The 26019-nt window shown below is 40.6% G+C and overlaps 1 protein-coding gene across 5 annotated transcripts in view; it reads left to right on the top strand.

The window, feature by feature from the left end:
* Positions 1–231: 231 nt before the first annotated feature.
* Positions 232–26019, top strand: part of EYA3 (EYA transcriptional coactivator and phosphatase 3) — a 38914-nt gene continuing 13126 nt past the window's right edge. The window contains exons 1-8 of one of the 5 annotated variants that reach the window (XM_010576266.1): positions 232–326; positions 6505–6548; positions 10115–10194; positions 12872–12938; positions 13737–13879; positions 19276–19413; positions 24022–24104; positions 25597–25780. In XM_010576266.1, the coding sequence (XP_010574568.1) occupies positions 294–326; positions 6505–6548; positions 10115–10194; positions 12872–12938; positions 13737–13879; positions 19276–19413; positions 24022–24104; positions 25597–25780 (772 nt within the window). In that variant the 5' untranslated portion in view covers positions 232–293. Of the gene's footprint in view, positions 327–5448; positions 5715–6504; positions 6549–9989; positions 10073–10114; positions 10195–12871; positions 12939–13736; positions 13880–19275; positions 19414–24021; positions 24105–25596; positions 25781–26019 lie in introns of those variants that run through there. The other 4 variants (XM_010576268.1, XM_010576269.1, XM_010576270.1 and 1 more) reach the window with 4 other exon arrangements.

Below are 26019 nucleotides of genomic sequence, written 5' to 3'. Positions count from 1 at the left end.
TGTAGAAATGTGCCACGTGCATTAAAAAAGTCTGTTTGTATCTTGAAGCTTAAAGCTAAATCCCTTGTTTATGAAATCTTCCCATATATGAATTTCGTCTTTTACTTGGGAGATGGCAACACGAGTTTAGAAAGCTTGTGGGTGGAATATATAACAATTAATGTCCTCTGATAGCCTAAATGATAAGCCCCCCAAAAAGTACATAAAGCTATGAACACCTTTTTTTGACAGGCTTTGAAGACTGCTGAGGAACACACGATTTGAATCATTTAAGCATTAGAATAGTAATACCCATGGAAGAGCCACAAGACTTACCTGAACAACCAGTAAGTACATTTAAAAAGGCTAAAAATGAACATATAACACAAATTGGTGATCTCACAAATTCAGTAGAAAGTTATTTTAATTAATAATGGAAAATAAGGCTTGTACTTAGTATATTTATCTATAGGTGAAAAATCATTTTGCTGTTAGTAAAATGTGTTGTACGTTTCGTTTACTATAATCATACAGGCAACAGTAATAAAAGGAAGAGTTATGTATGCTTAAACTCTATAATGTTTCTAAGCAAAATTGTGCCTAATAATTACTCAGAAAACCAGACCATTTCAAGCCTGTTCTGGAGAAATTAAAATCCACTATTTTAATGACAGAATCGGCGTGCTGATTATTACAGTGTATATAGTCTTTAATTCTTCTTGTGCTTAAGATCTTGAAAAGGTCCCATGATTCATCATCTCCACAGGTGGAAAGCATTTTTTTAAATTCTTATTGTGACATAAGTTAAAAATTGCTGTCCAGACATGTTAGATATTTGCAATACTGTCTGTATCATCAGTAACTGATAATATCAAATCACAGAAGTTTTGGGTAGAACAATTATTAATACAGTATGATATAAAGTTAAATTTGTATGTCTGAAACATAATAGCATAGGAATTAAGCAAAAAAGCTTATATTAAATTCCCAAATTAAACCTGATGCAAACTCAACAAGAAATTGCCAAGTTACCTTGAGAGTGAGGCTTATTTTAATTTTGGAGACCTTTTCAAATGCATACAAAAATAGAGTAATATGCTGAGGGCAATTTGGTAATGTTCCTATTGAAAAGATTTTGGTGCTTTTTTAATGGAAGAATTTTATGTTCTTCATTTAACTAGTTAGAAAATACATTGTAATGACATTTATGCAATTTTATGACTTAGGAACAAAGTTGAATGAAATGGAAATGTAAATTTACAGTTGTTCAAAATATTGCTTGACACAGTCTTCAAATTATATGTACATAATAGGCACAAAAAGTGAAACTAATCAGCAAAAACATGTAATATGAACTCCAAATATTTGTAGGATGTAAAAATGAATTAAATGTATGTATTAAAAAAGGAAATATCTGTAATTACATCCTTATACAATAAAAACTGTCTTTACAAAATTTTATTCTTCAGGGCATGAGAGACAGGGTAGAGCTAATTTTTAGTAGATGAACGCATCCTCTGTAAGCCGATTCTGCTGTAATTTTCAGCTGAAGATTTTCTTCGTAATTTCTTTCAATTATTTTATGCCAGTCAGTCATTCTGAGACAGAATATAAGACTATATTGATCACAACTAATAAGTGACGTGGTATTATTTTGAGTATAGTGGCACATTCTTGCAGGAGGAAATGAAAAGAACAATCTTTTTGGGTTTTTTTGTAGTGAAACCATTTCTGAAACAAGTTAATTTTCCTAATAAAAAGAAAACTGAAGTCGGCTTTGCAAAATCCTGTCTGCCCAGTAGCCCCACATTGATATTGTATAAACTTGTTTTCTTTCCCAAATCATTTTGCTTTTCTTACTCATGGGAACAAGATTAGTATGTTACTTCAAAAAATAATATTTATGGCAAACTATTGATAACTGAATCCAGAAAGGAGCCTATAGAAAAGTCATCAGGCTTTGAGTTTAAAGTATTTTACTTTAAAAAAAAATAAAAAAAGAAACCAGGTCATTTTCTTGTGTTGGTGTGGACTGATGCTAATAATTGGTCCAAATGTATAGTGTGTCTTTTCGAAATGAATGTTAGACTTCTCAGTTACCTCACATACTGCCGCCTGGCATGTTAAACAGGCATGTCTTTTGTCCTGTTTTTTTAATGTTTCTTCCCTTTTCAGACCTGAATCAGAATGGAAAAGTTTCTGTGTACACTGCAGTGCTAGTAAACAGGAACAGACATGGGAAATAAAACAGCAAAGGGAAGTTTGGGGGAAAATGATCGAAAGTGACCTCCTGACCTGCTAATGAGAATTACTAATTTATAATATGTTATTAATCTGGATTAGTTTTTAGAAGTAATCCTGTATAGTAACCTCTTAGTTGTTGAATGCATTGTGAATGCATGTAGTTGAATTTTATAATACTGTATTTAATCTTTAATGATAGAAAATGACAGCAATCTTTTTATAAGGGATGGTGAACTTGGGTTACACTCATTCCAGACATCCACTGGGTTGCTTTCAGTTTGGAACAACTTACTGTATTGGACAGCAATGGCAAGCCGGAGTCAGTGATAGGGAGAGCATGATGTTGGGAAGGGCTCCAGAAAGACCCAACACTGCCAAAACTGTAGAAAAAACCCGATGGTCATGTGTTTGGGCTGAAGATTTTTCTTAATTGAAATTGGCAAAGGGTTTGCAATAAAATTCTGTGTTCCTGACTTGTGTGCAGTCCTCTGTTTGCGACATTGCTGGGTTCTTAAATGGCTTTGGCAGCATTTGCTCCAACAAGTCATCGCCTCGCTTGTTGGCTAGCTGTGAGTGTGGGGGTTTCCCTGGTTCTGCTTGGGCTTGGAAATTAGCCTGTGAATACCAGTCCAAGAGCTGGATTCAGTCATAAAGCAACTGTTATCTTGATGTTAGGATACTTTGTTTCTGCTTTGATTCTGACTGTAAATAGAACTGAACTGCAGCGCTGGTAGATCTGGGGCAGGAATAGAGTTTTCCAGCACAAAGAATAATTTGGATTTTCAGTTATAGAAATTTGTGATTTGGGAGTACGGATCAGCTAGAATGTGTCACTTGACTTAATTTTTTTACTTTTTTTTTTTTTTTAAATCAACATAAGCCCAAAACTGATAGTGAAGTAAAAAGATGGAGGTAGGAGCAAAGATGTACCTTATGAGACACATCATTCATTGTAGTGCAGCAGGAGAGCTTAGTGAGATAATGTCTGAAGTTGCTAAAGCTGAAACCTGAATCACTGAGGTAGACTACATCTTTTTCCTTGTTTTCATGTCTTTTTTCTTTTTTTTTTTTCTTATTTTTAAAAAGAATGAATTCATTTCTCCTGTGTGAAAAGTCTTCTGTGACCCTGTCACTTGAGAGGGGACAAAAAACCCCTCAGCATCTCTGCAGAGGTTTTCAGAGGGAAGTGTGTTTTGAAAAGAGGAGTTTGAAGAGGTTTCGATAGCCTTTTCTAAAGCTCATGCAGGAGGGGATGAATAGGTGGCCCATGTAGGTAGGGTTTGGGGTTGGCGTGTGATCGTGCAGGGCTCAGCTGGGAGTATAGCACATCATGGTAGCACTCTTATTGTGCCCTGAACATCATCTTTAAGTTATTGTCACTAGGTGCCTTTTCTGCATTAAGTGTGTTTTATGACATGTGGCAGGAGAGAGAGAAAATGCTTTCCAAGCTCATGAAAGACTCTTTAAAACTGTTCCCTCCCACTTAAATTTGTAGCATAAGTTGCAGTGATTAGTGATGGGTAGAAAACAGGGTTTGCATCCCACTAAAGTTTCAAGATTTTGTAAATGTTATTGCTTAGCATTAAGACGTTAGGGAGAATTTCTTTTAAAAATCTACAGAGGTGGGGACTAGCCAAGGCTAGCCAGTTGAGGCAGGAACCTGATAGATTGAAATTAAAAATTGCTGGTTTATTTTACTTATGCTGCATGCTCGCACTGGCTATCCCATGTTCCAGAGCCGTTTAAAGAGAGTATGAAACCCTCTCCAGATATTTATTCATATTTTAAAAAGAAATTAACTACTGACTTAAAGGAAAACTCATTTAAAATATTGTTCTCTGTACAACACTACGGGCATGTTTCTGGCAGAGGGGGAAGATCTCCCATCAGAGGAGGACAAGGCTCGATGGCCTTTCAGTGTAGATACTCATCAAGGCAGAAGTTCCAGTCCAGGAACCAAAGTCAGCAGAACAGTGGTTTGAGCTCAAGTCCTGACTATCAAGAGGTGTTCTAAGAACAGCTGTTCCATTCTGCTTGTGATGAAAATGTCAATAAAACTGATGAGTTCTTGCAAAACCTTGCTTCTTTTTTGTTTGTTGGGGTTTTTTTTGTTTGTTTGTTTGTCGTTTGGGTTTTTTTTTGTTTAGTTGGTTGGTTTTGTGGTTGTTTTTTTTTGTGAGCGAGCTGATTTCTCTGTCTACCTCCCATATTAAAAAAAACTACTGAATTGAAGAAGCCAGATTTTATCGAGTACCTGACTGGAAACAGCAGCATTCTGCCTATGAAATCCACAATTCAAGCTGCCAAGTCTTAAGTTAATTTTTATTTTTATCCTCAATGTACTTTTGGTCTGAAGCAGTTTGATATTTCTTTTTCTGATGTGATTCATTTTTTTCTATCTGCCTTCCTTAAGAACCCTGTGGGCAGTTTGGTACCCTGAGCTCTCTGGTGCAGTGTTGGTGGCTGAGATCCCTGCTCAGGAGCGGGTGGCAGGGTCCCAGGGAGGAGCTGGAGCACCTGCTGCAGGACAGAAGGACACCGAAAGGAGTTAAGGGGCACCATGGATGGGCAGCAGCCATGCTCTGATAACTCAGTTCCCCCAGGGAACTGGGGGAACACTAGTCTGCTTTCCCTTAGTGCTGTAGTTAACTTCATCTTTAGGAGGGGAAGGCTCATACTGCTCCTTTAGTCCCTGGACCTCATGGCAATGGGGACCAGAAGTAGCGTGTATTCCCAGCCAGGCAGGAGAGGGGTTCTGGAGAAGTCTGTGAAGCTGTGGGGCTAAAGAATCACAACAGGAGTTAACTTCAATGCCAGTGTTACAGCTCTTTGCTCAGGTTGAAGTGATGAATGCCAGAAGATTGGAGGCTGTGCAATATCTAAGCCATTGTACTGCCATAGTGTTTTGTCATTGCCTTTGCCTTTTTTGTGTGTGTGATGAGTGCTAATGAAGTTTGTAGTGTTCTGCTGTGAAATGCCAGAGGGAATAGCTGCTGGTAAGACTGGTACAGAGATGAAAGCAGACTGAGCTCTAAAATACTGGTAGTTTCATCAGGGAGAGAAGATTGTCCTTTCAGCTTTCCCCTTTCCATCCTTACTGTTTGCTTACTCCTTTCCCCTTGCTGCTGCCTTGAGTCTTTATCCTTTTTTGTACCTCTGCCTCCCAGCTCCCCCTACTCAACAGGAATTCACCTGTATTTTATTAATTTATTTTTTAAAAAAGGTTTTGAACACATTTTGACCTCTCATGCTTAAATTGCGTTTTCCTGGCTTTTTATTTTTACTCACCTGAGAGAGACAAACTTGAATAACATGATGAAGTTTTTATGCTAGTGGGTTTCATATGTGGCAACAGTCTTTCTTTGACTACTGTGTCCGACTTGGAGGGCTTTACAGCCTGATACCCAGCACATACCTTCCCAGACCCCGTTCACAGAAGATGTGCTAAACAGTGCTGTCTGCTAAGTGCCCTGCGGGGACCAGGATGAACGGTGAGTGCAGCTGGCTACCGAAGCAGCAAGTTTGGCATCTAAACATGCTCCAGAAATGTGGAAGGCTGTAAAACTTTCTGCTAGAGGGAGAAGGTGGGGGAAAGAAAAGCCAGTATATCACAGGAGCATCGTGCTCAAAAGACTACAGGCTACAGAAACTAACCCTGTCATCCTGCCGACGATTTCAAAGTTCTGCCTGCATGCAGAAAACCAAATTTGTGTTCAAGCCAGTGCTTTCTGTTGTGTAATACCCTATATAGGAACTGGATCCAGCTGGCCACCTACAAAAACAGAATAAATGCTGTATTGTTTTTTACTCAGCAATGAAAATTGGAACTCCTAACTTATTACAGAAAAAATATTCATGTTTCTATCTTTATGTAATATTTAAATAGAGGAGGGGAAAAAGCAAAGGACCCATGTTTATGGCCGTTGTGTAGAGTAAGATCTTCTTAAAATTTATGACTGTTTTATTCAATGTCCATGAAATTGTCCTTATCAGACATTTGTAGCTGTATATCCCATATCTGTTACTTACTTAAATAACATAGTAATTTTGCTAACATGTTCAGCTTTAGCACTTGTTTTCTAATTAGGAAAAAGCTTGTTTTGAGATGAAGAACCCATGGTTACACTGGTTAGCTCTGAAGTTCAATGCAAGGCTTTCTGTATTTAAACACTAATGTGAACTCTATAGTAACCAGTGGTGATGTGCTAATGGAGGTGTGTGTGCATAGATTCTGTCAAGAACAGCTCTTAGTTGTGTTGATGAATGTTTTTGTCTTTGCAGGTGAAAAAAGCCAAGATGCAGGAATCCAGAGAACAAAGCTTGAGGTACGTAATTTTGAGTTTGATTTTAGTGTGGAACAGTTATTAATGTTCTTTTATCATTCTAAGCTTCCATTTTAGAAGCTTGCATATAATTTTATTTTTCACAGAGACAGGGCAAATATAAGTCACTTTTGTATTTGATACAATTTTGAGATTAAGTTCCCAACTAAAAAAAATTAACTGGCCCTTTGGTATTAAGCTTTTATAAAAGTGGCTACAAAGAGTCTTAATTGCATCATCAAGCAACCTGTTTCTCACAGAGTCTGATGAGGCTGTTATGTACTGCACATAATATGCATTTATTCTGGTGAGACTCAGAATATTTTAATAATATCTGTGCTATGATTCTTAGCAAAACTATGTGTATAACTGTTTTGAGAAGTTAAACCCTCTCAAATTGATAGCCTCTTCTGTTTAAAGCTGTTGTGTTGTACTATTTTTAGCCTCAGTAGATGCTTTCTGATGTATATCGTATTTAGGAATTAATCGCTATTATTACATATAGTGAGAATAGCTATATTAGGGTTTATTTTGTTCCTGTGAGTAGTAGCAAATACTGTGAAGAAAGATTTCTTTTTGGAGCCTCTGACATCCCAGTGTGAGTGAGGAGGGAACACTGTGTGTGCCATTCATGAAGGAGTGGATGTGATATATTGAAGCCCTGAATGGGGACATTAGTATGTATTTTTTTTAAAAATTGAAGGGAATACTTTAGCAGGAAACAGTGAGCAAGCAGTGAAATTCATTGTATGTCTACAAGTTAGAAATTTGCGCTAATCACTGCAAGCTCCCTTTCTAGCCAGTATGAGGAGAGATGAACCATATCCTAAGAGGATTTTTTCCTCTCTGTTGGCTACAAAGGAGCTGGGGACAGCATGGGCAGGTCTCAATGTGCTGGGGTGAATGGTGTTGATTCTCCTTCAGTGCGTTACCCTGCTTCAGTACAATCACAGCTTTCCTACAGGCGCCAGTAGCTGCAAGATTTGAGTGTAAACATCCTTGTATAGTATTTAAAAATAGAAGGGGGGGGGTAAAATTGCATTTCTAACCTGCTTAAATATTCTATTTAAATATTCTGGCTCTATTTTGATAAAACTATATATGATTTTAACTTTGACCTATGGAATAATTTTAAATAATTTCTTAGAGCTGTTTCTCCTCAGCAACATGATTTTCAGCCGATGTCAATACTCTGGCTGTATTTGTTTTAGCTGAATTGTGGAAGTGGGGAAGGGAAGAGCTGTATCCAGTGAGGGTCCTCTCTTGGGAGCATTAAGCATCTGTAAGAGTCTTAATGCTTTTGTGAATACAGCATGCTCGGCTGATCTGCGGGATGCTCTCAGTGGTGCAAGGCAGCCACAGTGCAAGTGAGAATTTTTCTCTGAGTCTGTGACAGTTGAAAAGTTGTAGATGATGGAGAGTAAGAGCACTTAGGATGGATGTGTCCCAAGAGCTGCAGGTGCATGTGTTGAGGAGCAGCAGTGATAAAGAGAGCAGAAACATGGGCTGGTATAGCATGGTCAGAAACATTATTTTATCTATTACATTTTCCATGGGAAGTGATAATAATGAGCAGCTCTCAACCTGCTTGCAAACTTCATGCCATTTAACAGCTGTAGGTTGACTATCTGTGCCACAGAATCACAGCATTTTTTTCCACCAAGAATAATAGTATACAAATAGCCTGAATCTCCGTAGAAATGTGTTATTTTCTTGCAAAACTCATGCTATATTATGGAAGTCTGTTCATCCACTAGTATTGAGAAAGATTTCCAAGGATTTTGATTATAAAGGTTTTCAGGGAGAAAAAACATTTTGGTTAAGCTTCAGTTCCTCTCACCAGCCAAAGGAAGAAAACTCACTTGTCTTATAACCAAACCCATGGCATTTCACTGGCCAGCTCCCCCCTTACCCTGTCCCAGGTAAGCTGTACCTCCTGCCCTAGGGGATTATCTCCAACCCATCGTGGAGCGAGGAGCTGGACAAAAGGGGCCTGTCACAGCCTGAAGGAGCAGTCCAGGGGAGGATGGAGCTACCAGGGCACTGCTGGTTGATATCACACACTCCTCAGCTTCTCCTTCCCTGCAGCCTGCAGGAGCCAAGTAAATGCTACTGTGAGTGGTATATCGTGGCCCTGCTGTCACAGACTCCTCTGTCCACAGGAGGTTGCCTCACTGCTGGGTTTCTCCCTGAAGACCAGTGCTGAAGCATTGTCATGGTTTAACCCCAGCCAGCAACTAAGCACCACGCAGCCGCTCACTCACTTCCCCCCCATCCAGTGGGATGGGGGAGAAAATCGGGAGAAGAAGTAAAACTCCTGGGTTGAGATAAGAACGGTTTAACAGAACAGAAAAGAAGAAACTAATAATGATAATGATAACACTAATAACATGACAACAGTAGTAATAAAAGGATTGGAATGTACAAATGATGCGCAGGGCAATTGCTCACCACCCGCCGACCGACACCCAGCCAGTCCCCAAGTGGCGATTCCCTGCCCCCCCTTCCCAGTTCCTAAACTAGATGGGACGTCCCATGGTATGGAATACACTGTTGGCCAGTTTGGGTCAGGTGCCCTGGCTGGGCATGAGAAGCTGAAAAATCCTTGACTATAGTCTAAACACTACTGAGCAACAACTGAAAACATCAGTGTTATCAACATTCTTCAGATACTGAACTCAAAACATAGCACTGTACCAGCTACTAGGAAGACAGTTAACTCTATCCCAGCTGAAACCAGGACAAGCATCCTTGAACTGGCTGTCACTTCTGTACTTAAGAAATATATGTGGGTTACTAGATTATTTTGGATTTTTCATGCACCATTTCAGTTACTTGTCAATGTTTGCTTTATATGTAGAGTAGGAAGTACAGATAATTTCTTAATGAAACTGCTTTTTCCTTTTATAATTGCCTTGTTGGCTTTAGTTTTATTATTGCTAGTTCTGCAACACATCTTTTCATAAAGTTTTGGGGCATCTGTGTGTTATTCAGATATTCTCAGGCTGCAGTTTTACAAGGTGAAGGAGCCAATACAACTGCTTATTACTGCTGAGAGGGGGAGTTCTGCTTGTAGTTCAAGTGTGCACCAAGCATGGTGCTTGCTGGATTCCTCCAAAAGCTGAGTCTATTCAGTATCCCAGCAAAAATAACTGCAGAGTTTTTGTGCTGGATGAGCAAATTAAACTCTCATGGAGAGCCTGAAGGGTGCCTGAGCTGACAGAGGGGAGCAGAAGGCTGTGCCCAGGCAGCAGGAGAGAAGTTCATACTTGCCATTGCAGGCAGTGGCTCCCAAGCTGCTAGGTCTGCTGAGCTGTCAGTGAGTCTACAGCCTTATCTTGAAAGACCAGTTGGTGAGTAAATGTGCTGGAGATGATAACAGTTTAATGTCTAATTAGAGATGCAAATCTCTCTCTTGGGATCTCTGTGTGAAATATCAAAGAGTGCAGAGGTAGTTTCTGCTAAGAGTCAGTTTGCCTTGGTTAGGAAGGTTGCACCCAGCGGTTACGATGCCCAAGGATGTTAATGTAAGAGTTCATAATGCTAACAGTTAGTCTTTGTCCTGGCAGTCATGTGAGCAACGCAGAAGTCAGCGATCAGAAACCTGAATCTTCAAGCCTTGGTTCAAACCTTCCCATGTCCAGTGAGAGTAAGTATCTTCTGGAGTTCTGCTACCACTGGCTTTCCTCTTTTCTTCCTCTGGTCTCATTACTTTGCTTCATCAAGCACAAGCTTTGTCTCCTCCTTGTAATCTTTAGCCTGTTCTCACTATCAATTGTAAAGTGAAAGTTTGCTGTGGTGCTTACAAAGCGTTAGTGCCTGATAGTAAGCAAATGCCTCTAACAGATTTTTTTGTGTCAGCTTGCTGCTGGGTACTGCTATGTCTTATCTGCCTTATACATGATTTTTCTTGAGGGAAGGGCTTCAGTTGATCAATAATAATGTCTGTTCTAAAAGATGTTATTTTTATAAATCATTATATCTACACAGGTGGTTGGGTCTTTTGTAATACTATGCCATACAATTAATCTTACATTCTGAACTGTATTGAATGTCTGCAGAAATTCCTTATGAAATTAATAGAGGAGAAACTGAGGCAGAAAAGATTGCATAGTAAGTGAGACGTGGAATTTATCCTTTCTTCTGAAAAATGAGGGCTGGAGGTTATTACAAAAGTAGGATTCCTGTGTAGAATACCTTTGACTACCCATACTTATTTATAAGTGTAAATCAGCTCAACTTGACTGAAAATATGTAATGTGTAACTTTCCATTGCTAACTGATTGCATCTTTACTATTTTAACCAATGTGCTGTGATGTTGCAGTTGCAGGAGTTACCAGAAGTTTTAGCCTGCAAAATCTGCTGCCTAACCGGATAAGTCACTTAGAGATTCCAGAAGCTGCATGCAGTAATATTGTGGGCTTTTTCTTTTTTACACCATTACCTGATTCTTTATATGCTATTTTAAAAATAAGAATTCTAGAAATACCATTACTACATTACTATTCAGATGAATATTGACATTCTTTAAAAAAAAAAAAAAAAGACATTTTTGCATGAGGGATGTGATATCTGACAAGTATTGAATGAAAGCCCTTAGGTTCCAGAGTTCCCAGTTTGTGTTTCCTGTTGTATCCTTGTACTACATGGGCTTCACACCATGAGTAAAGGCAAACACTGAGGACTAGAGGGAGGTGATTCATGGAGCATTCAGAAGGTGCAGAGCGTATGGCTGATGGTTTGTATTTCTCAGCCGCTTATGCTCAGATTACATTAAGAGAACGTTATTTAGGTAGCAGAATGCAAATGGTACAGTTAGGGTTGCCTGTGCAAACTAAATTGCTCCCCTTAGTGGATGTAACTGATAAGAGAGCTAACTACATGATGAGACAAGAGCAATGATGTTGTAGGACTGTTGTAGGACTGTTCCAGATAGGGAAAGCCCAACTTGGAGCACATCACTGGCACCTGGAGCAAATCCCAAGGCAAAGTATGCTGCCATCTGTGACCATATTTTTTTTTGAAGGCTGTTAGGTGAGTCTCACTCCAGAAGGGAGAAGGAAAGAGCAATCTTTTGTCATGTTAGTGATGGAAGATCCAGGCCCCTGGACCTATACGAGAGATACACTTTTATCCTGGATCCCCTCCTAGGCAGGGTTGGAACCTGGGTGCTTTGCCTGCTTCCAGACCGGTGTCAGATGAATAAGCTGGATCCACAGCAGCACAGCTGCTAAGATTTTGGGTACGGTGCTTGTAGATCCAAACTGGTAAACCCACGTACTGTGCAGATTTAAAGTCACAAAAGTCATCTACCTTGGAGATCACTGCAGCATACTGCAGTTATGGGGGTGGCATGTGCCAGAGGGGCTGTACAGTGCCAAATTCTGTGTCAGGGGTCCTGCATGTCCTTGCTTTACTAGTTTGATGGGCAGCTGAGTATTTATCAGGTCAGCTCATCTGAATCCAGGGGTTTTTTTTAATGGTTCTTGGGTTAAGACATACCAGCTCAAGCCCCCTTCACCCCAACCCAGAATGCTCTAATTAAGAACTGTCATGGATGGGGTATACTAGAGCCATAGGCAGTGCTAAGTGAGAAGATTTTGAACATTTACTCCTTGGATTTGCAGCCTGAGTGACTCTTTCTTACCAGTTTTAGAGTGCAATTGCTGTGGATTTATTCAAGCAGAAAAATGGAAACATCCGGTTAAATATAACTGCCAAATTTCTTTAGAGGTCATCTGAATTTGAACTCTGAGCCTTATGCACTGCAGCTCCACCTGTTGTCACTTGATGTGTGGGATTAAGTTTGTTGAGCTGGGAGCCACTCATTTTTAAAGGAAAAACAGATTGCTGGAGTCATGCTCTGGGTAGAGTATATAGAAAAGGGAAGGGAAGAGGAAAGCTTGGCAAAACAAGCATCTGCTTTGGTCTCTGCTCTGGGACACAGAAAAGAAATGTTAAGCTTAGCACAGATGAAGACCCTTTGGTATATGTAAGGTTTTGGGCAGGGCTGAAATCAGTTTTTTCACGAGAATTGCAAAAGATGATGGTACCAGCTGGTAAAGAGAAAGAGCACTGTTACAAAGGGAGAAATAGTATTGACTGAATCATCTACATGCTGTGAACTGGCAAGAAAAATATTTTTGTGCTGTTTTAACAGTGCATGGTATGAGAATTTGCTTTGAAACAGATATTCAAGGCACTAAAAAACCTTTGTAAATCCTATGTCTTGGTTAAAATGTACTGTGCATGCTGATACTTAATTGTCATTATTTGTTGGGTTTTGAAATTGCCTGTGTAACTATACAAACTATTTTTTTTCCAGTTATGACATGCACTGAATATATCCCAAGGTCATCAAATGATTATACCTCACAAATGTATTCTGCAAAGTAAGTCGAACAATTGTTACTAAATGCTGTAACTCTTTCTGAAGTTATCTTTTTGCATCTTTATGCATTTCTGTAATGCCGTAAATCACACTTTCATGTCTTCTGGCAACAGATACTCATTGCTGTGGACACTGAAGCTGATAGAAGTCACCCTTTGGCTTCAGTGGCTGTTGTCTTATGATCACAAGGATAAATGAGCCACTTCAAGTAATTAACAACACAATAGTCCTGTTGAATAATGCCCATAATATTTGAGGAACAAACAAACTGGACATAAATTAATATAAGGGGAATATAGGATTTTCTGGTCATTTACCACATTTGGGGATCTTAATAATTCCTCCCATTGTAGCATAGTAGGCCTTAATCCCCCGTGCTTGCTTTTGTGTAGTCTCTTTGTGTGTTCCACTTGTTTTGACATGCACTACTATATTGTATTAGCTTTAGGATTTGGTGTTGTGAGGCATGATAAGGGAAACTAATAGCTTGTGCCTGTTGGAATGGGGAGTTTGTTCTTCCCCTCCTGCCCTGCCATCCCAGTCCAGGAATAAGCACTAGTGCTCTGGCATCATGGAGAAGAGTGTTTTCCCTGGTGTCACGGCAAGAAACAGGCAGCATACATAAAACCAAGAGCCTGTCGTACTGGGAAATTCAAGCAGGTATTACACTAGGAGCTCATGTCACTGTGTATTGATTCTTCTTCCTGAAGCAATTTTTTTATGTGTCTTCTGGTTTGGAGGCTGAAAGATGCATAATGTAAATAGTTCTTTTTTACTTTTGTTCTTTCTTTTTAATAAGGCCATATGCACATATCCTTTCTGTACCTGTATCGGAAACAATGACCCCTTACCCTGGTCAGACTCAGTACCAAGCACTACAGCAGTCTCAGCCCTACACCATCTACCCCCAGACCACCCAAACCTACGGACTACCTCCTTTTGGTAAGAAGTAACCTTTCAAAGACTTCTCAGTGCCTGCAGTTACTGTCTTATGTCTCATTAAAAAGCCAATGTTAAGCTTAAACAGTTATGTTGGAGAGAGGAGTTTGTATGAGAGCACATGTCTAACTTAAAATTGTAGGTCGGTATCTACAGTACTGATGGGACTTCGTATTATAAAATATTATTTCTTACAAAGCTGTTTTCCTGGCCATTAATTCGGATGTCTCCCCATGAAACTTGCCAGATGGTTCTTAGTTTGGGATCATAATTTTCTCTAGTTGTGGTATAGCTGTGTTTGTGCAGTTTCCTTGTCAGTGAAGTCGCACAAGACCCCATACTACAGCATCTCTGCTGAAGGTATTTTTCCTTTCCTTTTTCCTGGCCAGGATTGAGATTTTTTTGTTATTTCATCTTTCACCAAATGTAGATTTCATGCTAAAATGTCTCCAAGTTTACTAGGCAAACAAATTGGCTTAAGTTGCTCTAATACTTGAGCCCTCTATTAGCCATTCCAGTTTTTGCAAATGATTGAAGGATAAGAGTGCTGTCATAACTGAGCAGCTAAAGCATGATGACAGGGTTTGAGCTATGCACCCTGTGCTTCCTTTATAGTGTATGGAGGGAGAGACACACCTCTGGGGTGTTGGTCTGTTTTAGAAGATAATGGCCATCTTTCTCCATGATGTATAAAGGGAGTTGAGGATGAGTAGTGCAGACAGAGACATCTAACTTCCGGGTGGATTAGCTAGTGAAAGGAGCTGCCTGGTCTTTCCTTGTACTCTGTGTATTAAAGCATCAGGCACTGGGGAAAAAAACACGATTGACTATCCCCTGCAGGTATGAAATTTTATGACTGATTATTCAAAAGTAACATTTTAACTTCTGTTTTCATTTTTTATGTTGCCCTGCTTGGTTTCATATGTAAATATTGTATATTGTTGCCAGCTCTCAAAAGTGCATGGTGGTGGAGGCTGTTTTGCCCCTTAGCACCTAGCTCTAATGAGAGGGGAGACCATCGACCTTCCATGCAAGTCACCTGGAGGAGCACCACGTGTGCAGTCAGTGAGCTGTGCAGCTGTGAGATAGCCATGAAGTGTCTGTCTCAGGAGCTTGTGGTCATGCTGCATAACTACATAAACAGAGCCTCTTAAAGAGTTATCTGTAGTGCTAAAATCTTAGTATCTTGAAGTGTAAAAGGATGAATTTTTCTTTAGCTGAAGAACTAGATGCCTTTGAATAAACCCAGCCACATTTATGGCTTTTGTTAGCTGCTGGCACAGCAAGGACTTTTCTATAAATTACAAAGCAATTGATTCGTCGTGGTATTTTTGAAAGATGGTGTAGAAAAGATGATACAACTAGGCTTAGTTTTATTAGACATAAGTTACATTACTAATTCTGTTTATTAAGGCACAAACTGTTATCTTTATGAGAAAGGTCAATATGTAAAATGAATCTACATACCTTTTTTTTTCCTTCATATATCTACGCCTGGGATTCATGAAAAGGAGTTTTCTTGTGGTTGAGGGATCCTTAGGAGAAAATGATGGTTTTGTAGTAACTGGGATGCAAGGGTTTGATCAAACAGTATCTGCCAAATCTCATTTGCCCACTATTAATGCTGAGATACGTTGTTCTGACTGATCACTTGATTGCCATGAAGTGGGAGCAGGGTGTAAGTGTTGGGCTGTTTTATTAGCAACTCAAGGCTCTTCAGAAGAATAGGGTCATTTGGGTGGCTGTTGGTATTTGCTGCTTCTGCGTTTCTAGCTCAGCCCCTGCCAGTAAGGTTCAAATATGACTGCTGTTTCAGAGATTTTTAAAAACAACCAACCACCACCTGCCATGATGGTGATCTCAGGATTTTTAGTGGACGAGGACCTAGTTTACCCTGTGTTACGTGTCTTGGGGAGCTGAAGGTCTCTGCCTGTTGTGTTTTCTGAGCTCCCTTCATTCCCCCAGGAGAGCTTTTCACTGGAAAGCTGAACCTGTGCGCAGAAGTCTGATGCTGTGTCCATACCCAGGTCTTCAGTTGCCACTGCAGTTTGTGTGCTTTCTTTCTAAACGCTCTGTTCCCTTTCTTTTTGTCCAGTTGTAGTGTTGGGTGTTGTCACAACGGTCTGTTACCTACAAACTGTGCTCAACCCCATGTTATGGTTGGTGGAACACACTTCTGTTCCCTGGGTGCCTGCACTTTGGTTTCAGTGCCTTGTACTGTTTTTTTCTATGTCTGAACAGTGGCTGGTGGTTTTCTTCACTTCATTTATTTGGTGTTTGTTGTGGACAATGCAATGAGGCTGCTTTGTATGTTTTAGGTATTTTACTGTGTCATGTTTTGGGTTTTTTTTAAAGGCAAATATGTGTAAATAGGTGGAATGCTCCCTTGAAGTGTTAGGTCAAAATGTCTAAAAAGGTGTTTTAGACTTACTTCTAAAATATTGGGGGGGAGGATGTAGGGGGTTTTGTTAGTGTTTTTTGTGTGTATGATGTTTTGTTGGTGATAGTGGTGGTGACTGTATTGGGGGGGGCGGGGTGTTGGATTTTTTTAATCCAAAGGTTCTGGAATTTGGGTGTACTTGGCTGCTTCAGTGTTATACTCTGAATGTAACAGCAGAAATTCTTCTGAAGACCTAGGCAAGAGACGAGCATTTTCTGTTGACTTCATAGGAACTTTTGTCTGTTAAACATCTTCTGAAATGTCATCAGTTACTGAAATGTCTTGGTATGGATTTTGAGGTCTATTATTAAATACCTGAATTTTTAGTCTGAATTTTAGTGTTAGGAAGATGTTAAAAGTCATATTTCCAGTAATGGAAATCATACTGGAGTGGTACGTGCTCAGTCATACTGAGAAGATGGACCTTGTATGGTGTGATGTACAGGTAGAGGGTAGAGGACTGAACATGCAGTGCAGAGGAAATTCTACAAATTGTTTCTGCTCACAAAGTCTCCATTGAGCAGGTGAGGGCTTGGCCAGCTTGGTCAGATGTTTTACCAGCATCAAAGGGCCTGTTCCAGAGGTTTGCATGACTTTCTACTGTGTATTTGTTTCTATGCCAAAAAGAAGGCATCATGGATTATCTAACTAGAACAAAGCAAATGTATTTTAAATATGAAATTCAAGCAAGCTGACAAACACAGGGGTCGTCTTGAGATGCCTCAGGTCAGGATGCTGCTTTCAGAGAAGAGATGACCTATGCTCTTGCCAATTTGTCACCTCTCCTTGTGTTGTAATACTTTGATGCTGTTTAGTGCATTGTTCTGCATGGGACATACTTGTGGTCTGGAGAGATTTTATTAAAGAAGCTTTAAAATAAGAGTGGTGACATACAACCTGTATATGTGTGGCTGTAAGTTGGTGTTAGAAACACTGTGGTTGTGATGGTTTACATTAACTCAAGAAAAAACTACGGGTGATGGGCTGTCTTGTATGGGGCCTTTCCACATACGTACATATGTCCTGTGACATTCTGCTCCAGCTGCAGTGCTGCCATTGGTCATGGAGGGGTCTCATTCTCCCTCGGCCGGCTTCCTCTGTGTCATCCTTGAGGCTGTGCTAGCTTATAAATGCTGTCTTGCAGAGCAAGAGGGAATGATATGTGCCACCAGGCCAAGAGTGTGCCTTGCTGTATGGAAAGTAGAATGTGTCTATACTGAGAGATGACAAAGAGACAGTCATAGAAAGCGAGGCTGAAAGATGCCTTAGCACACGACCTGAATCAGCTCCTGCACTCGCATCCAGCCAACCCTGCAAACACCTCTGATGTCTGTGCCTGACCTGGTGTTACACTTCTCGTGATAATTATCCTGCAGCTTTCAGAGTTGGTTTATGTTTCATTGTCACAGTTATTAGGTACTTCTGTGTGTTCTGTGACTGTCTCATTATGTTGCTGTCTGCTCCTTGTCCATCTGTCTTGCAGTGTAAGTTGGTTACTGTCCCCTCTAAAAACTACTCACCTATTTGAAGATTGTGGCTCTCCCTTTCCAGACTAAACAAATACAGCTACTCCCACTCTCCTTAGAGGATCTGTTTCCCATACATTTTATTTTGGAGTTTCTGCAATATATCTACAGTCTTTCCTAAATCAGTCTTCTGTTTTGTTTGCTGATTATCACGGTTCTAGAGGTTTGAAACAGTAACGAAGATGCAACTTCAGAGTCAAAGAATCAAAACCCTGGTGCGGCTGTACAGATAGGTGAATGACTTAATTTGACTCATAGGTGACAGTTTGAGATCAGGTATGTAAGTAAATCAAAGAGCCGTTGCAGAATTTAATTCTGACAAAGCTGCAGCATGGAGCGAGCTCTTGAAGTTGCTGCTCTTGTCCAGCTCTATAGAGTCTTTCATGTCTTCTGGGTAAGAGACTTAGAACTCACAGCCTGTGGCTTGTCCTGCTAGAGCGGGTGAAAGGCTGCAGCTGGCTTTTGCAGCCTTGGTACTGTTTTTGGGGGGGGGGGTTAAGAAGGAGTGTGGTCTTTCTGCTGGCCCTGAACTTTGTGTCTAGCTCCAAACAGCCTTTGTCCGTCTGCTTTGCACACTTCTGCTTGTTTTTAAGTAGATCCTCTGAAGTGATAGTCCTGCTTTCTAACCAGGGCCAGGGAGAAATGCCTTTGACTTTGGCTGTAGGTCTGGAAACACTTAAACAAAAGCCTGAAGAGCCCTGAAGAACCAGGCCTGAGCTGAGCTACTTCAGTCAGATACTGTTTTCACCCTGTCAGTGCAGTAGACTAGGCCTTAACACAGCACCTGAGCTGAAACCACACTGCTTATGTATGCCTTGTACAGATGAATTACAGTCACTTTGCTCTCTCTGTGCTTTGCCCAGTGTTATTACGAATGCTTTCCAGAATGGCAGGAAATCTAGAAGAAAAATTTAGAATTTTTTTTTCCCGGGTTTTTTTGAGCTCTATAGTCACTGTTGTCAGTCTATGAAAATTACTGACTTGTGGCTTCTTTTCAAATATTCAACCCAAAGCCCAGTGAAGTAGTGGAAACATTGACCTTGACCTTAATAGGTACCAACTTCAGCCTCCTTATGTGATAGCTGAGGTTGTTTGCAGTGCTGTGCAACTCAGTCCAAACATCAGAGGGATTAGCAGTTCCTTTATACCGACGTGGCAGTGAATCTTACTGTGACACTAATAGATTTTTAGTTGAAAGCTTTGGAAATTGGTCTTGTTGGTGCTTTTAATTTTCTCTTTTTCAGCCAGTTTTGTCAGCAGCTCTAATCCATGCACAGCCTGACAGTCAGCACTTACTATTGCAGAAGTTAAACATTTTCCATGTGTGATTTGTTACTTGCTTTTGTGACAAGCAAAAATCTGAATCTGAGGTAGCAGCATGCTGTTTGGTCCCAGCATATTTGTTTGTAACTGGTCCAATTTATCTGATTCAGGTGCACTGTGGCCAGGTATGAAACCTGAAAGTGGTTTAATTCAGACTCCATCTACAAGTCAGCACAGTGTTCTTACCTGCACTACAGGGTTAACCACAAGCCAGCCCAGCCCAGCACATTATTCTTATTCCATTGAAGGTAACTTGGCATGGTTTTTATCTGCATCTCTCTCCACCTAATTGAGTCCAGATACCACAAACAGAGAGGCTTGCACGTTTGTTCTTGGTTTGTGCATGCTTCTTTATGCTTTGCCTCTTTTCTCTTTGTGTGTGTGTATGTGTGGTTTTGTGTTTGCTACATACCTCTGTATGCACCAGGCTGGCTTGTTGGTGCCATGCTGATGGACTTAACAGGGTGAAGAGCAAATGGGAAGGGGATAGGAAACTAAGTGTTGTATTCTTGCATGCCTTTACTGGGAATGCTCTTGCAGCTCACGCTCTTTGTTGGTGGTCTTTAGCTTGATGTGAGGAAATACACTGACTGCCATTGGTTTTTTTGTGTTTTTTTTTGTTAATTAATTCTGGAGGTAGATGGCTTTCATATATTACAAACATCCCTCCCCCACCCCAGTTGGTAGATCTGCTAGAAAGTGAATTTCTCAGTATAGAACTAGCTTACAAATATTCCAGCTGCTGGAAGTGCCACATCTAAGAAGCCAGGTGCTGAATTTCGCTAGCTTCCAAAGCAATTTTTAGGAGCAAATATGCCAGTTAGCTGAATAATGGAATATTGTTGCTTATGGCAAATATGTGCAAATTGATTATTTTTTTTTAGGTAGGTTTTTTGCCGTTTATGTTTGGGTGTTGAATTGTGAAAATTTGTCTCTTTCTCTGTAGTTTTTAAAAAGAATTTCAGGAATTCTTAATCTATTTCTTGTGTCATACTTTCATAGAATAAGTCAGGGACTTCAGGAGATCTTTAGTTCAACCTGCTGCTCAAAGAAGAGTTGACACTGAATTCAGAACCAGGTGGCTCAGGGCTTTATCCAGTTGGGTCTCAAAAACCTCCGAGGGTGGAGATTTCACCAATTCCAGTGCCTGACTGTCATCATGGTGAAACTTTTTTTCTTTTGTCAACTCAGAGCATCCCCTCTTTCACGTTGTGACTGTTTCTCTCCTTCTCCTGCTGTGCACCTGCAAAAAGAGCCTGGCTCTGTCTTCTTGATAACCTCCGTGCACGTACCAGCAGGCTGCAGTCAGATTCCCCAAAGCCATCTCTTCTCCAGGCTGGACAGTCCTGTTCCCCCCAGCTGCCCCTCGCAGGCCACATGCTCCAGCTCCCAGACCATTTTGGTGGCTCTTTGCCACACCCACTGAATTTTATCAACATCTTTCTTGTGCTTGAGGCCCCAAACTGAATGCCATATCCAGATGTGGTCTAATGAATGCCAAGTAAAGGGGAATAATTCTTAAAATTAGCAATAAGTGGATTTTAACATATCTTTCACTGATAGGAAGGCCAGGCGGTATGTCATGGTACTTGCTCAGCTTGCATCATTGTGACAGTAATGGCCCAGTGTAATATTTATCCTTAATTTACTTTTCACATTTATAACATGAGCAATGCAACAGTGGAAATACTACCTTCCTTCAACTGTAACTTTCCTTGAGGTACTCCCACCACCAGAATTATAGCACCAGCTTTAATTACCAAGGGTCAGAAATGGTTCTGCAGAATGTGACCTCTGGCAGGTTTGCCAGTGAGGTACCATGGCAAGCATGTGAATCCCTGGGGATCGGTGAGGTAACAGAGCCACCATCAGGCCTCGCTCTGCAGAAAGATTTCAAGCCATTTGATCCACGCTGCTGTGAGAATGTGTGATTTGAGGAGAGTTTCCCTGCAGGCTGCTCTTTGAAAGTGTGAAAAAGTCACCTGAATTGTGTAAATGCTACCACTTTTTTGAAAAACTTTTTGCAAACTGGCAGGAAACTCATCCTTTTTCAGATTTGCTACATTTCCTTTTTGTCAAATTAGCAAGCAGCCCACTGAGGGGTCAGGTCAGTACTTGGGCCTGTGCAAGGGAGGTGGTGGAGAGCAGGAGCTGGAAGGATGGACAATGTTGCTTTATTAGTAATCTCTTGCAAATCTATCTTTTTCTCTCCAGTCAAAATAGTAGGGTGATACACAGTTGTACGATGCTGCTGTCCCAGTGCATGGGTATGGTTTAGTCTGCAGATGGTGGACTGAAGTAATGGGATATTTGAACCCTGGTAAATGGTCAGATACACTTAGTGACTGAGAATTTTGCTTTTTGTACTCACCTGAGCTGTGGCCACAGTGGTACATCGCAGAGGCACTTGGAAGCACTGGGAGCGACGTGAGAAGAATGGCTGCTTCTTGCCGCGCCTCTTCCTTCCCTGTGAGAGCAAAGCAGCCAAGTGAAACATAAAATGCGTTAATTGCAATTTCCCTTCCCAGCACATGAAGCAGGTTGAAACTTAATGAATGAAGCAAAACCGAATGGGATGAATAAGGCAGGGGAGGTAGGGATATAAGGTCTGAAGATGGGGTCTGGAAGTGGGGAGGAAAGAGAGGAGAGAAGAAAAAGTCACAGCGGTTTCAAGGCAATACTTGTGTTTGCTGATCTTTTAAACCTGAGACCATGAAGTGGTCCCTTTTGTCACATCTGTGTCAAAACATTTTTGCATGGTTTTGGCGCATTCACAAGTAAAAGCAACTGACCCACAGTGCAGAAAGAATTGGTTAATCTGTGTAGTGGGCGCTGCTTGTAAAGATCTGATGTGTAACACTGTATAGATAAAGGGTAATTAGAAAAGAAATGTTGGAAGGAGACCAGTGTTAAGATAAACAGTGAAGTTCATATGAGGGAATCTTTGTTTTTACCAGAATCCCAGCACTTGGAATCTTTTTTTCTATGATTTCTTAACTTCTGTTATCTACCTCAGTTGAGAAGCAGCCTCTTCAGAGCACTACAGATGAGAATTGCTTTCTGTTTGCTCTCCATGATAATCTTGAGAGAGGTGGTAGAATAATGTGTCTTCTAGATAGTTCGTCTCCTCTGGCTTTGCAGCAGGTTTGTTCTGCGTTAGCGAGGATCTTTTCTGGAGACCTGCTCTTCGCAGTGCCCTAGGAGGTGACATTTTCTTAAGGTAATAATAGCCTTGATCATTTCCGTAACGTGTATAGTTAGAAGGAGTCTTATTTGGAAACGAACCCCTGTTCTCTAGCAGTTGCTTATGAGGAGTATCTGTGACGGGTACCTTACTCTCACAGCTCTGCTTCTAGTGGCTGCATAGCTACTGTAGGTACTTGAGTATCTTCATTACCATTATTGCTGTTCAGTGCAGCCTTTTTTCCTTTTCCTAAATGTTCTCCCCCCAAAATTCTCTCCCATCTGTTTTTGAACGCTGCTGCTCCTATCTGAGGGGATTCCCAGGGGCTAATTACTTACCTTTGTTTCTGCTTCCGCAGAGATGCCACCCTTCACGTTTCTCACCTCTTGTAAATACTGTGTATTTCTGCACCTCTTTTAAGATATATTTCTTTTGTTTTTTCATCTTTTTTGAGGCATATTTTGGATCCATTCCTCTTTCCAGGAGCTGTTCACCAGGTAGTATCTGTGCTTGCCGTAACACAACATACATTGATTAAGAGTTCGTGGTGGAGTCTGTTTCCCTGGGGTAGAAAGACTGAAGTCTTCAGAAGTTTGAGTTCTTCAGTCTTGGGGTGAATTCCACATGGGTGTTATTTGCAGAAAGTGAGGGCTTTTCTCAGAGTGATGGTAAAGTAGGTGATACCGTGGATTTCTGGAAGTCTTTTCATAAGCATCTAAAAGTGATTTTTAGTTTTGTTTGTGTGCAGGGAAAGAAGGTTTAGCAAAAGAAAATATTTCTTGGTGGCACCTGATTTAGTACATCCTGATTGTTTTCATACTGATTTCATTATTTGTTTTCATTAATCCTTGAGGGTCCCAAAACCCCATGTGGAGTAACATTTAATGGAGTGGCTCTGTGGCTGTAAACCCACAAAATCTGCTAAATGACTGGTGTTCCCAGATGGTGCTCTAGCAGCCTCTTCTGTGTTTTGGAAGAAGCAAATGCAGTGACATGAAGGCTATTGAACATCTTAAAATTCATACTAACTACTACATGTCTCTAATAATTTGTCCTACAAGCTGTTGACAAATTATTTCAGAAATTCTCATCCAAAAACCAGTTGTAGTCTCACAGAGATACGGGAAGATACATTTGCCTTCTCCAGTAGGAAGCACCCTTTTTATACTATTTGAAATATTTTTACTGTTTCCTTAAATTTTTTGATCTAATTAGACTAAATATGCTAAGTCCAATGCAGAAAGATTTTTTTTTTATCGGAGCTGATTTAAACACATTCATATCCATTTTACTGATTTATTCTGATTAATTTTCAGTTGCTACTAATTGAACATCAGAATGTGATTGTTGTCTTCTCAAAACCTTTAGTAAAGATGTGAAACCATTTTAATTGTACTCTAGTTGCTTAGCAGGCATGGAGGGAAAAGGTTTCTGAAACATTTGAAAGTACTGTTTTTAAAGATATGCTAGCTATCCTTCCCTGTAAGCCCAGTTGAGATGTAACTGGTTCCAAAATACACCCTAACTCTTTTTTGGCTCTTACAAGCAGAGTGCTGCTGGAAGCACAAATGCTTGCACATAAGCCTAGTAAGTACTTACTTCACAACTTGGATTAGTCTCATCTCTTGTGCTTTTCTAGAAGCATTTAATGCAGTAATTCTTAATTTTACAGCATCAACTACCAATGCCAGTCCAGTCTCTACATCCTCAACTGTTGTCAATATTTCCACATCAGCAGTAGCCAGCATCTCACAGGTAAAACTTCTTCCTTGTTATATTTATGTGCAGCATCTCCTTCACCTTTGTTTAACACATTACTCGAAACTAACAAAGGAAGGCCAAATATTTGCATCACTTCAAATGGAGCACAATGGGTACTAGAGCTATAAGGCTCAGTGTGTTACTCAAAGTCAGCAAAATTACTCTCGCTGTCTCTTTGACCATGACACTTTTCCCTTTGGCCTTCACAACAAACTCACTTCATCTGTTCAAAGCTGTTTCCTTGTCTGCAGATTGTGTGGTGAATCTTGAACAGGGTACTGAGATCTCTGCAAGAGAGACAGTGGAGAAGAAACAATAGAACTATTTTGAGAACCAGACCTACAGGGAGGATTATAGGTGGATGTTTTTTGAATGCCTTTGTTCTCCCTCAGCAAGAAAAGGAAAATAGGTTGTACACAAACAAAACTAACAAAAAAACCCCAGTAAAGTAGGAGGTGCAGTCTGATGGTGCTAGAATAAAACAAAGTCAAGAAGCCCTGCAGCTAGCACAGAGCCCTTCCCCCTGACTGGCCTGCTGTGTGTAATACATAGCACTGTCAGTGGTTAACTGCCATTCTGAATATTTAGATATACAAAGGAACCCTTCAATGTCACAACTTTGCAGAAGAAGAATACAGGAACTGTGGAAAATGCAATGGATGCACAAAAATCCTTGTATGCTTATGCTGTTGCTTTTTAAGGTTCTTTCATTAACATAAGCTTGCTTGGACCTGTAAGGGGAAAAAAGGTTTTCTTTCAGTAGTGCAGACCAAGGTGCCTGGTTCACAAATCCAGATTGCTCTTTGAGGGAATTGGGAGTGCACAGTGTGCCAGAAGAGCGTGACATGACATTTGGGATGGCTGCTTTCTTTACTGTCAGTAGCAGAAATTAAAATCCTCAAGCACAGCTTTAGATGCTCAGTGATCTCCTCCTAAATGAGGAAACAGACTTCATAAATGGATGCCTTTCATCACAGCATGCAAAATAATTGCTTGCTGAAGTCAGGACATGAGTAAAGGCAGTTTATCTTGTAGCTCTTGTGGCTGGGATTGCACGCTCAGCCAGTGCCAAGACCACTTTCTGTCACTGTCAGTACATCTCGTATCAGAAAATAAAATGCAAGACAAACCCACAAATTCCAGAGCACAGACAGAGTGGACTGATGCCTTGGCATCCACTCAATACTCCCCTGTTACTGTCACATCATTCATAATGAATTTCATTTTTTAAGAAACTGGAGGCAGAGAAGTGGCCCTGTGGTTGCTGGCCTCCTGTCTGCAGAACCTGCCTGTGCGGGTGCCCGTTGGGAAGTCAGATCTCTCAACCCTTTTGGGGGATGTCTTGCATATGCAGAAAGAAACAGCATAAAGTCAGACTGCTCGTGCTGGGATTTCTCTTTGACAGGCATATTCTGGCATAAAAGTGATCTTAATACAGAGTGTTTTCTGAAAGTGTCCTATCATAACTAATCCTTTCCTCTAACAGGAATATCCTACGTACACGATCCTTGGCCAAAGTCAGTACCAGACGTGTTACCCGACTTCTGGCTTTGGAGTTGTAACACCAGCAGACAGCAACACAGAGAGTACTGCATTAGCAACAACTACGTATCCAACCGAAAAACCAAACGCCATGGTGCCTACGCGGACAGTGCAGAGACATTCCTCTGGTAATGGTTGGATCTTTAGCAGGGTGGCTGCAAAATACCTGTGATAAACAGTACAGTGTGCAGACATGGGGAAAACTTTTTTCCAAAAGGTAATTGCAGCACCTTTGTGTGCTGGCTGGGACAGGACATTTGCCTTCCATTGTCAGACTGGTCTCACTGGTGTGCAGAGTATTATGGTGGGCCAGCCAAACTTACATATTGGAAGTTTTCTACTGCTGCAATTTAGGAAGCACCTACCA

This window comes from Haliaeetus leucocephalus, unplaced genomic scaffold (genome assembly GCF_000737465.1).
Source record: "Haliaeetus leucocephalus isolate CR32 unplaced genomic scaffold, Haliaeetus_leucocephalus-4.0 Scaffold517, whole genome shotgun sequence".
NCBI classification, from domain to species: domain Eukaryota; kingdom Metazoa; phylum Chordata; class Aves; order Accipitriformes; family Accipitridae; genus Haliaeetus; species Haliaeetus leucocephalus.
This window is presented reverse-complemented; position numbering and strand designations above follow the sequence as displayed.